This window comes from Alexandromys fortis, unplaced genomic scaffold (genome assembly GCF_014885135.2).
Source record: "Alexandromys fortis isolate MF-2015 unplaced genomic scaffold, M_Fortis_MF-2015_v1.1 scaffold_41, whole genome shotgun sequence".
Classification (NCBI taxonomy): domain Eukaryota; kingdom Metazoa; phylum Chordata; class Mammalia; order Rodentia; family Cricetidae; genus Alexandromys; species Alexandromys fortis.
This window is the reverse complement of record NW_026067923.1, coordinates 682,106-694,591: the sequence shown is the minus strand read 5'-3', so window position 1 is coordinate 694,591 and position 12,486 is coordinate 682,106. Positions and strand designations below refer to the sequence as shown.

General features: G+C 45.8%; 1 protein-coding gene across 4 annotated transcripts in view; it reads left to right on the top strand.

Moving 5' to 3' along the window:
* Window positions 1–12,486, top strand: part of Pld1 (phospholipase D1) — a 217,470-nt gene that overhangs the window by 165,094 nt on the left and 39,890 nt on the right. For all 4 annotated transcript variants that reach the window (XM_050142099.1, XM_050142100.1, XM_050142101.1 and 1 more), the window contains one exon: window positions 11,866–11,979. In XM_050142099.1, coding sequence (XP_049998056.1) covers window positions 11,866–11,979 — 114 coding nt within the window. The remainder of the gene's footprint in view (window positions 1–11,865; window positions 11,980–12,486) is intronic.

The window sequence follows — 12,486 nt, the reverse complement described above, 5'->3', positions numbered from 1 at the left end:
GGGGGGCATGGCGGGATGCGAAGTGGGGGGCATGGCAGAATGCAAAGTGGGGGACATGGCAGGATGCGAAGTGGGGGGCATGGCGGGATGTTAAGTGATGCCTGCCTTCCATCTGAAGTCAGGAAGTGGGGTGAACACTGACACTCAGCTCGCTTCCCTGTTTGAACTCAGTCCACGGTCCCAGTCCACGGAATGGTGCTGCCTTCACTCACGGTGGGCATTTCCGTGTCAATGGACCTAATCTAGTGACTCTTCCAGGCATGCCCAGAAATCAGTCGATATTAACTATCATACTTGTCTAGGTTACTTTTCAGCAGTTTGGAATTTTGAAGGACCAAGTGTTTTCTCATAGCATGCAAACACGATCCATAGCTGACTAGGAAGAATGGTACCCCATGGGGCTTCCTCGTGTGGAGGTAGTAACTGGCGTAGGCCTCTATGGCTCTTTCCCCTTCACCAGATACTGATCCCAGAGAGTGGGAACAAACGAGGCAGGTTCCTTTGGCCTATGGAGGTTAAAAGCTGGGTAAAAGGTCATCACTGTGAGTCAGCAGTGGGGATGGCTGTCTCACCCCCGTGCTGAGGGGGTCTGGGTCGCCCTGCATTCTGTGCCTCTTGTGGTCCACTCAGCAGGCCTCACTCTCCACTGTGTGATAGAATCACTATCAGGTGTCTGGAAAACTGCCCAGTTTGCCTCCGCTTCACATTTGCTGGGTACAGTTTCCTAGAGGAAGGCCATCAGATTGTATATGGCTGCAAAGGTGGCCCCAGGCATGGCCAAGATGGTGTGGCTGTCATCTGGAACACATGGACAGCTAAGGATAATAGTATCTGTGTTCTGCCTGTACAAGGAACATTTAATTTTTACCCTCCTGATGCTTCCTGAAGTCACCGGAGCATCTGTTGCTGCAAGGATTCATAAACAGCCTCACTTGTAGCTGGACATACGTGTGTACGCAGAGGTTTCTCACCTCCCTGCCCCCCCTACTATCTGGAGCAATTAGGGAGTGGGAAAAATGCATTGTTTTTCTGTCAGTTTTGGCATCTCATTGATGCAGGGCTTCCTGCTTTATTTAGAAAGCACATTTGGCAAAAGGAGAAAGCAAAACATGGTCTTATGAAGTTGAAGTAAATCACAGGAAATATGAAGTTACCGAGTGAGTTTGCCGCAGTGAATGGTGGGTTGTGAACTGTGGAACTGTGATTTGCTAATCACTGTAACTGGATGAGCTAGAACTTTCACTGCTCTCGATAGTGCATAGGTACCTGCGAGATTGGGCTGAGTAGTTTAGGAGTTTGAGAGGATGTGTTTCTGTGTATATGTGTGCATGTGAGGGTGAGTGTGTGTGTATGTATGTATGTGTGTGTATGTATGTATGTATGTGTGTGTATATGTGTGTATGTATGTGTGTATGTGTGTGTATGTATGTGTGCGGGTGTGTATGTGTGTATGTATGTGTGTATGTGTATGTATGTGTGCGTGTGTGTATGTGTGTATGTATGTGTGCGTGTGTGTATATGTATGTGTGTGTATGTATGTGTGCGTGTGTGTGTAGACCAGAGGATAGCTTCAACTCCTATTTCTCAGGTGCTGTGGGCTATCACTAGACAAGACTGAATACTGATGAAAATGTAAGTATTCACGTCAGAAATGCTTGAGAATGTGACCCATTGTTGTCAGTACTTCAAACCAAGTTGGGAAGGCAAAAGACCTCAACTGATTGTCCAAAAGAAAGATTTAAGTTAAAAAAAAATCAAGACTGATATTTAAATAAAACATTTAAATTAAGCCAGGGATGGTGGTGCAAGCCTTTAATCCCACCAGAGGAAAGCAGATCCTTCCCTCCCTTCCTTTTGAGATAGTCTCTCACTAGTCTAAACGTCACAAAATCAACAAGCTGGGTCAGCCTCAAAGATGCTTCTGTGTCCACGGGATTAAAGTCATATACACTCATATCTAGCTTTTTGAAGCTATGAACTCTGAGGATTGATGGGACAGGCTGCCATGCCTACAGGACAAGGACCTCCCTGGATGAGCTGTCACTGCAGCTCAAGATCATGTCTTCTGCAATTTCAGTTTGCACCTAAAGAGCTGAAATATTCTCAAAGTTCTAGTATTTTAGAGCGGGAAGGAATTCATGATATTTTCTCCTTCCACATTTCCCAGCATTCCTGTGAGTGGATCCGGAAGGTGAAGGGAAGCATAGGAGTGTGGAAGGCAGTGTGTCTCAGATTGATTTTACTTAATAATTTGAAGACTGTGGGCTAGTTTTCCTAGACAAGGTCAAGGCAGAAGACAAAGCCCCATTTGCAAGCTGCCTTTTGTTTCGCTCAGTAGTAGTGGCCTGGACCTTGCTCTTTCTTTTCCTTCATAGATCTCCCTTGCCAAAGACATTCTTCGCAGCATGTCTAGTTCAGTGGCCGGAGGAGGACAAGACAGGAGTATAAAGCAAGGTCAGGGAAGTGACAGCCGACTGCCAGGTCTGACAGAGGAATGTGGGCCCTTGGCCAGGGCCCTCCCACCTCGGGTAGATGGAAGTCCCCCAGGTGCCAGCTCCCTCTGCCAGCGTTGGAATGGAGTCTCATCCCAGCTCCCCAGAGCCATTTACTTCCTTTCCCACAGCCAACATTCTCCCCAGAAACGGGACTCTGCCAGGTCTCCGTGCTGTGTTCTATGACCTGGAGTCCCACACCCAAGTTCATTCCACAGTAAACAAGGAGGAGCCAGGGACCAACATGTCTGCTCTAATACCTCAACCTATCTCCCACCGTACTTGAAACATGCCTTTGACAGTTCAAATGTGTCTGGGCAGGCAGGCTAAGTCATGGCCCTCTATTTCAAATCATGTCTGTCACACCACGACCCGGTAACCCAAGGGAAAGAACAATGCCAACTGATCTAGACAGAAACCCTTTAGGGCGTTGTGTGTCATGAGTGAATGGGTTCTGGGGACCATCTCGGGTACAGCCAGGCGATGAGAGCATGCATCTCACATGGCTGTCACCAGAAACCTGATGCACAGTGACAGTGGCAGTTGACTTCAGGCGTCTGTTAGGACGGGATGGCATCGAAACTGCACCATGAAGCTGCTTTAAAATACACGGTTTTTAAAAATTGTTTGACCTTCCTAGGTGGTTCTTACACCTGGGGAAGTTGGCACAGGCAAATAAAAGGCTGCTATGAGCAGTGACCAGTCGTGAACTCTAGTATCCTTGGGGCCAGCTGTCTGGGGACTTACGTGACCTTTGCAGTCTGTTGCTCTGTGTTTTTCTTCACCAACAAAGAGAACAATGAAGCATTTATTTGAATGTTTATGGTGTCATTTAGGTGACGAAGCACCTGTTAAGGTGAAATCATTATAGCATTCCAGGGCCATCGTCATCTGGAAACACACTACACAGTCTAAATCAAGAATATAAAAATTCATACCGCTAAATCAAAATTCTCATCTGTACTAGGAACAAAGAGTCCAGCTAAAAAGAGTTTAATCATCCCTATTTTAAATTGTTAGGTGCATTATTATAGAACTAAACTTGCTTTGAAAAAAAAAAAACAGTATTTTTAATTAAAAAAAAAAACCCTCCTTACTTTTGTTTTCAGCCGCTGGCTCACAACTTCGTTCTGCCTTTGGAGAACCTGCCAGGACTATAGCAGATCTCTCTTTCCAATTGATTTTTCAATTTCTCTTTTTAAAAAGCTTTTATTGCATTTATTTATTTATGTGTTTATTTATTTGTGTGTCTGTGTGTGTGTGTGAAGTTACACACATGCCACAGTACATATGTAGAGATAAGAGGACAACTTTTGAGAGTCAGTTCTCTCCTTCCACCACATGGATCTTGGTGTTGAGCTCAGGTTGTCAGGCTTGGCATCCAGCATCCTCACCCACAAGACAGCTTGCCTGGGTTTCTCCCAGATGACATCATAAGATGGGAGGAGCTTGCCGGCACTGTCCTCTCCATTCAGTCTGGTTTTGCCTTGTGTCAGCTGCTGTCTGCCCTGTCATCCTTGGGTGATACAAAAGCTGTAACTTTAATTTTAATTAAACTGTTAAGGGCCATTTTTGAGTTTTTCTGGTAGGTGCTTCTCATGGATTGCTTTGTTCAGTCTTCAACTTTGTGGGGCCGGATACGTAATGCCTCACCCTAGAGAGAAGGCAGCTGAGACTAAGTAACTCACACAAGCCTACCCATGGGGAAGCGGGACCCAAAGCCCGTCAGCAGGAGCTATGAAATGTCTCCCATAGGCTTGTATGTCTGAACACGTGGACACCTACCCATGGTGTTGTTTTGGGTTGTGGGTCCTTTAGAAGCAGAATCTCCCTGGAGGCAGTGGGCCACTATGTGTAAGAGTTAATGTGGTGGTGGGGCTGGTGGTCTGAGACAGTTTTTTGTAGTCAAGGTTGATGACCTTGATATCACTGTGATAGCCAAGGATGACACTGAATTTCTGATCTTCTTTCCACCCCTCAAGTCTTGGGTGGAATTTGTCATGTGATACGAGACCTGATTTATGCAGGGCTAAGAATCCAACCAAGGCTTTATGCATGCTGAGTAAGCATTCTGCCACGCGAGTCACACCCCCAACTCAGGGCTTTAAGTTTTATAACCTGGCCCTACTTCCTGTTCATTCTGCTTTGTGATTGAAGAGGCAATGTGACCAATAGCTTAGATTTCTGCCACCATGTCCTTCCCACCACAATGGTCTATGAGCCCTCCCCACTATGATGAACTGTGAGCCCTCCCCACCATGATAGACTGTGTGTCGTCATATTATAAGCAAAAATAAGTTGCTTCCTGTGGTAGTTTGAAGGTAATTAACTGTAGTAATAAGTGCGGCGGGGCTGCATCCCCAGCACCTGGCTGCCCGCACGGCTAGCTTTACCTGAAATAATTACACGGACACTGTATTCTTTTAAACACTGCTTGGCCCATTTCTATCTAGCCTCTTCTAGGCTAATTCTCGCACCTGGACTAGCCCATTTCTAATAATGTGTGTAAGCAACCCAACGTGCGCTTACCGGGAAGATTTTAGCCTACGTCCATCCTGGGTCGGAGCTGCCTGGGAGAGCGGAGCCTGGCCTCTGCTCCAGAGAGCAGAGCTGTTGAGTCTGAGCTCACTTCCTCTTCCTCCCAGTATCCTATTCTGTTTACTCCTCCCACCTATGTTTTAACCTATCAGGGCCAAGGAATTTCTTTATTGCTTAACCAATAAAATCAACAGATTGATATATGACACTCCCACATCAATTAACCCTATAATCTTATAAGGGAGCCACACTGTTAGGAGGCGTGGCCTTGTCGGAGTAGATGTCGTCTTGTTGAAGGAAGTATGTCACTGTGCAGGCAGGCTTTGAGGTCTCAAATATGCTCAGTCTACTACCCGGTGGCTTATTCCAGTTCTTTTTGACTTCTGATTAAGATGTAGCCAACACCATGTTTGTCTGCATGCTCCCCACCATGATGATAATGGACTGAATCTCTGAGCTGTTAACCACCACCTCAATTCAATGTTTTCCTTTAGAGTTGCCGTGGCCATGGTGTCTCTCCACAAGCAATAGAAACTCTATCTAAGACACTCTCTTAAGTAGCCTTTGTCACTGTTTGGTCCAGTGATAAGAATCATAGCTGGGTCCTAGGACTTTAGCGTTTGTTCCTCAGCACCAAGCTTCTGATTGTCCCTTGTTTCTAAGGAAGCAGATAGTTTTAATAGTAAAGATTAAAAAAAAAAGCCAAGAAAGCTATTTATTTAAAACCACACAAATATTTTGTTTTTAAAGCATTTGGTGGCTAAAGTTTCTTTCAGTTAGATGCTATCTCTACCCTACAATTTTCATATCCTGTAATTTAGTGCTGTCGAAAGGCATGCCAGACTGGGTGCAGAAGTGGCGTGCTGAGGGATTGATCAGAAAAGAAGGGAAAACATTTTCAGTATGACAATTGCTAACTTTCTTTTTTTCTTCTCTTTCTTTCTTTCTTTCTTTCTTTCTTTCTTTCTTTCCTTTTTTCTTTCTTCCTTCCTCTTTTTTTTCCCCCTTGTGGGCTATTTTCCAAGCCCTAGAACATTTTTAGAGAAGAGGTTACATCAGGGCACGGATGACAGAAAATCCTGGCAGAAGTTTCATTTGAGATCATTTTATTGCCTCTATTTTATTCCAAACAATCTTATGAATGGTCTTCTCAGCATCTAGATATAAAAAGGAGCCTAAGGCTGGAGCCAGCAATCATTTTGAGCCTGACTTTGTGTCCTGACTAGGGTGGGGTTGGTGGAGAACAGTTGGGCTTAATAAGTGTTGGGGTCTCTTTTGGAAGATATGTCTTTTCAAATGTTATCAAGCCTGGGGTAAAGTTGAACTCAGGTATGCTGGGCTAACCCAACCTTCTTATGTTTCAAAGTTTGCTGCTTTGTATGTTTGGGTCTAGCGATCTATCCCAGCTTACACGACCTCTCACAGAGTTGATAAAGATCAGCGTTAGATCATGTGTATATTTCTAGCAGGCTGCTAGATTTTAGTCAGTTCCCTCATCTACAAATAAGGGGGGGGGCAGAAAGATTTATTGCATCTTAAACCCAAACATGAAATTCAAAGGGTTATGTCCTGAACTTCCAAGAGGCAGCAGATCTAAGTCCAGCATGACTGACCCCACCACAAACTAACAGTCCCTCCGTAAAAGGTCCTGAGGAGCCCCAGCTGCAATCACTCCCGTTTGTGGCACAGTTCCTATCCTCAGTGCCTCTCAGTTCAGTAACGAACCTCCTGCCCCAACTGCTCATGGCTACAGATGCATGCTGAGTCTCTCTGGGGCTTTGCTAAGTTCCTGAGACACAGCTGTGAGCTAACAGCTTCTAACAGAAGGGCTCAGGCACCAGGGAGGAAGGGTTAAGAGGGCAGGGGTCTCATTGGAAAGAACAGGAGGGGACTGGACAGACTGCCGCCTCCTTGTGGCCACTACTCTGCTTTTAAAGGTGCAAACAGATTTACAGCAATAGAAAGCCTTAGAATAGTTATCTTCCATAGCCCACACCCATGGGCCGGAGAGAGCTCAGTTAGTAAACAGTAGATTGACAAGCACGAAGACTAAGTTTAATCCCAAACCTACAGCAAAAGGCTGGGCGCGAGAGTACAAGCGTCTAACCCCGGTGCTGGGGCCCGTAGAGACAGCCGAACCCCTGGGAATCACTGACTACCAAGGCCATTTGACAAGCTCCAGGCCCATGAGACACCCTGGCTCAAAAGACAGGTGGACAAGGTTCCAGACAATGACACCTGTTCCCAACAATGACTTCTGGCTTCCATACACATATGTAGATACATGCAAATGCATTCTCACATACATGAAAACTTACAAACACACAAATAAATGTAAAAAGAATCATACAAAATAAATAAAATGGAAGTGGCTGGGGCCTGCACTGTTTCCTCTGGAATTTTGCTCAGAACAGATAAACTGTTTTCATTAGCTTACTCTTACTTCTTTCTTTTTTAATTTTTAAAAAAAGACCTACTTTTTTTTGGGGGGGGCAGGGTTTCTCTGTGTAGCTCTGGCTGTCCTGGGACTCGCTCTGTAGACCAGGCTGGCCTCAAACTCAGATCCATCTGCCTCTGCCTCCTGAGTGCTGAGATTGAAGGAGTGAGCACCACGGTCCAGCAAGACCTATTTTTAATGTTGCGTGTGTGTCTCTCTGTAGGGATTTGTACATGAGTGCAGTTCCTGCAGGGTCCAGAAGAGGGCGTAAGGTATAGGATCCTCTGGAACTAGAGTTACAGGCTGCTGTGAGCCTCCATCTGACTTGGGTGCTGGAGCACCAACTCCTCTAGAGGAGTAGTGCACATCCCTAACCCCTGAACCATCTCCCCAGGCCCTTTTCTTACTTCTTAATCCCCTGCCTCAGCTCTTAAGGTCTTCGTCTAGCCCCCTCCTTCTGAAAGTGCCCATCTTGTGCCAGGGCTCCTTTCTGCCTTGCCACCCTAGGACCAATGCCTGCTTCACAGTTCCAGGCACTAAGCACATGTAAGAGGGTAGGCTGTGCATTTCAAGATTAGCTGCCATGTTTACATTGTCTAATTGGTTTGCTTGGGGCATTTTAAACATGGTACCTGAACGATTTTGCCCTTGAGTGGTTCTCGCAGGTAACTTAGTTGTCTTCCTATGGCTGAACATTGCTTTCCAGTGTTTAGCCCTTAGATATCACATTGCCGTAAGAGTTCATGAATTTTAAATGAAAAACTCATTTTAACCAGACTCTTGAAGATGGGAATTTTATAAAATGATATCTTAACTCAAGTGGGTGAAGCAATCGCCTGCTTGACAGGTCCTTATTCACGGCCTGTTGCCCACCAGCTCTCAATGGCTTTAAAGCAGGAGTCATTCCACGTGTGAGGGACTCCTTCCCTGCTGGCTGCTGGCCTCTGGGGGGCGCCGTGTTTCCAGAGAGACTGGAATCTTTGCATCGGAGGGATTTGTGTTGCACAACATATGTAATAGTTTCACATACTTTTTACAAAGTCAGAAACAATTTAGATTCCTGCCAATAGAGTGTGATTTAAACGTCAAGGGTCAGCTATGCAGCGGGCTGCCGTGCCCCTGCTGGGCTCTCATTGAAGGGGTGCGAGGTTTACTGTTGAATGGTAAGACAACAACATTCAGAAAAGCCTTCACCAGGACTGCGTCCACAGGACCACGGAGGTCACTGAGTGGGGGCAAAAGTAGGGGAAAGGTTTTGTTGTTTTATCTGTGTAATCCTCTTGGGTTTTACACGGTGTTACTCACTGGAAAGTCTGATTTCGTTTTTGGTTCCTTGGAGTACTAAACAGAATAACCATATGACTCAATATTTCCATTCTTCAGTGCGTATCCAAAAAGGACTGAAAATGAGTCAAATGGACTTGATGTGCCAAGACTGACTTTCTTTTTGTTTTGGTGTTTTTTTTTTTTTGTTTTTTTTTTTTTTTTTTTTTTTGAGGTTGGTCTTTACTCTGCACTAGTAGCCTAGAACTCACTATGTAGACCAGTGCAGCCTGGAACGCCCAGGTGTGGGCCTGCCTCTAAGTGCTGGGATTAAAGGCGTGCACCACCATGCTTTGTCTAATAATGCAATACTGATAGCAGCTTTATTCCCAAGGCAAAGACAAACTGCCCACCAGCAAACAAAAGTGTATATGCAACACAGAATACTGTCCAGCCACAAGGGGGAAGGGCCACTGACACGTGCTGTCCTGTGGATGGACCTTGAGGGTACTATGCTAAGAAAAACAAGCTAGACCCAAAGGACACTTATTTGCAAAATCCATACAGGCAATTCATAAAAACAGAAAGTTCCCAGAGATCACCAGGGAGATGAAGATGATAAAAAAAACACTGAACAGGGAAGGTGGTCGTCGCATAAAATTATGAACACAACTAATAATGAAGAATCATATACTTACAGTGGCCAAATGCCCAATTTTCATGTCATATATTTACCATAATAAAAATTCAAGTTAAACGTAATTAAAGAAAAAACATCAAGTTCAGCTTGACTTGTTCTTCACTGAAACATTCTTCTAACCTGACCCCACCCTCAGCAGCCAACAGTAGTCGCTGAGAATGTGGGTCCTATACTGAACGTTCCCTAAAATAGAAAGGTATGTGGACATGCATCCTTGTGTTGGAGCAGGTCAGCCCTCAGCCCAGGCCTTGAGGCCCGGAGCCCAAGGCTCCCGTCTGTGGGAAGGAAGAGGCCAGTGTGACTCGTGACCCGGTTCTGACTGCTGTGTCAGGAAGTTTCACAATGAAGGTGACCTATAAGTGAAGTCCGTCCTGGGCTAGGAGCTGAGGAGCCAAATTTTATTAGCAGGGGTGGGGTGGGGTACGGTGGACTTTGCTGGGGTGATTGTGAAAGATCTCACTACAGTATGATTTTAGCTAGAAAAGCAGTGGAGTCTTTAGACTATTTATAGCGCCTTCCTTGGTCCTTAAATGTCTATTTGCGTGTGTGTCTGGGTTTTTAAATGCTGCTGTGGGAAAATGGCTCGGGGCTTCCTGCTCTTTTCCCGGTTCCTGTTTACCATTTAAAGACCTTGCCTTCTCTCCTAATCAAGCTGATAACTAGGTCTGTTCACAAGGTCTCTGTATTCTTCCCAACCCAAACTATGTTTGCCATCTAGCGAGGAATCCTTGCCATTACAGCAGCCTCCTTCCAATGCCTCATTTCTCAGCCAGGCCAAGGCAGCCCAGTCAAGCCGACTCCAGTCACTTGGCATACACTGCTGTGAATACACGGACATTCAGACCCCGTGGTCAGATCTGAGCCATCAGAATAGTGGAAGTTCTCACGGAAAGGACACTTCTGCCGCTCCTAAGAAGATAAACTCCGACAATTCAGTGTTATAAAAGGTTTAAGCAGGACGACTCATGAGAATTAACCCGCAGCGAAAATGTTCTCAAGCCAACTGCGCACTGTGACGTTTCCACATTCATTCCCAAGCTTTCTCTTCTTCCTGTGTGTTCTACAAACAATGCCAGGGGCTATGACAGTCTGCGATTCTCACAGTAAATGCTGCCTTGTGGGCTATCCAACCTGGGACCAAGGACAGCTGCCGCAAAAAGTGAAACTTACACAAAGCATTATGAGAGGGGCTGCCCCTGACTCTATACTGAACCATTCTTCATCATGACCTTTGTCCACTGCAGTGTCCTACTTCAGAGTCAAAGGTCATAAATGCCTATCAGCATAACAGTCTGGGTTTCTGAGCACACCCCGAAAGAGAGCTTCATTTTCTGCATGTTGTATCTATCATTATCCTTTGGAAGGTGGCCTGGAGATACTATGCTATATATGCCGGGGATTTAAAAACCAAAACTGACTGGGGCTGTGGCTCAGCAGGTAAAGAAGCTTGCCAACAAGCCTGGTGACCTTAGTTCAGTCCTGGAACCCATGCAAGGATGTAAGGAGAGAACCAACTGCATAAAGTTGTCCTCTGATCTCCATACATTGGCTGTAGTGTATGTGTGGCCACGGCCCATGCACACCATAAAAACAATTACATTTTTAAAGATAAAATAAGGGCCACGGGGGTGACCCAGCCAGTAAAGGTGCTTGCTGCCTAGACTGATATTCTGAGTTCGAGCCCTGGGACTCAGAAGTTGTTCACACATGAGCGCGCGTGCGCGCGCGCGCGCGCACACACACACACACACACACACAGACACGTAAAAGTTTAAAAAATTAAAATAAAAGTTAATACTAGTCACTTAGAATTCTTGAAGAATCCCTGGTAATATCCTGTGGCTGGGACCTTAGGATTCCTAGACAATGATAAGGGCTCTGTTTGGGGAAATATTTTGAATCCTGTGTGCTTGCTCCTAAGACAGGGACCCTGGGAACCCCACAGTTGTAAATGGAATGCCTACAACTTGCCAAGCTATGGACTGAATCCCTATGGCTGTAATTTGTTTTATATATGTCTCTCTATCTATATCTACACATATGGAAACATATACTTAAATAAAATAGAAACTGACTTAAAATTTCACACACACATATTGTTGATAGCATTTTTTCCCTCAACTTGTTGAAAGCCACTTACCACACCCTCTTCCGCAAGAACCGGCAAGATTTAGTTTAAACTGTCTTCTGTCCTGCCAAGGACTATGAGTATAGAAGAGAAAGCAGACACAATTCCCACTTTACTGCCAAACTGGGTTTATCGCTCAGCTGGACACTCCACAGTGATAGCTGGGATCCAGGGGCCATGAAGGCTGAGCACAGGAGGTGGTGTGGAATGATTCACATTGTCTAGAAAGCCCTGGGACCTGCTTGACCGATGGTGTAAACGATCCTTGTTTTTCTTTCTGTGCATTTCTGTGCACGTGGTTTTGCAGGGAAGGCCAGAGATACCGGGTGTACATCGTGATACCGCTGCTGCCGGGATTCGAAGGGGACATATCCACAGGCGGAGGGAACGCGCTACAGGCGATAATGCACTTCAACTACAGGTGCCCGGACCCCAACCCTCTGCTCTGATCTCTGCATCATGCATGGGAGCCTGGAAGGGAGCTGCAGGATTTCTGCACAGTTGATCAGTGTTTTACTTTCAAACCTTAGTCTTTACGAGGCGATAAAATTCAAATGTTACAGGCAAACATGATGAAGTGCGCCCTCTCTCCTGGTTCTCACTGTGTAGTCCTGGCCGCCAGGAAGTTGCTATGGAAATAAAAGACTGGCCTTGAACTTCAGAGATCCCTCACCTCTTCCCCCTGAATGCCCAGCTGGTGCCTTCTTCTTTTTTTTTTTTTTTTCTTTCTTTATTTATTTATTAAATATTTCAGTCTCTTCCCCACCTCCGCCTCCCCTTTCCCTCCCCCTCCCCCAATACGTTCCCCCTCCCTCTTCAGCCCAAAGAGCAATCAGGGCTCTCCGTCCCGTGGGAAGTCCGAGGAAAACCCTCCTCCATCCAGGTCTCGTAAGGTGAGCATCCAAACTGCCTAGGCTCCCACAAAGCC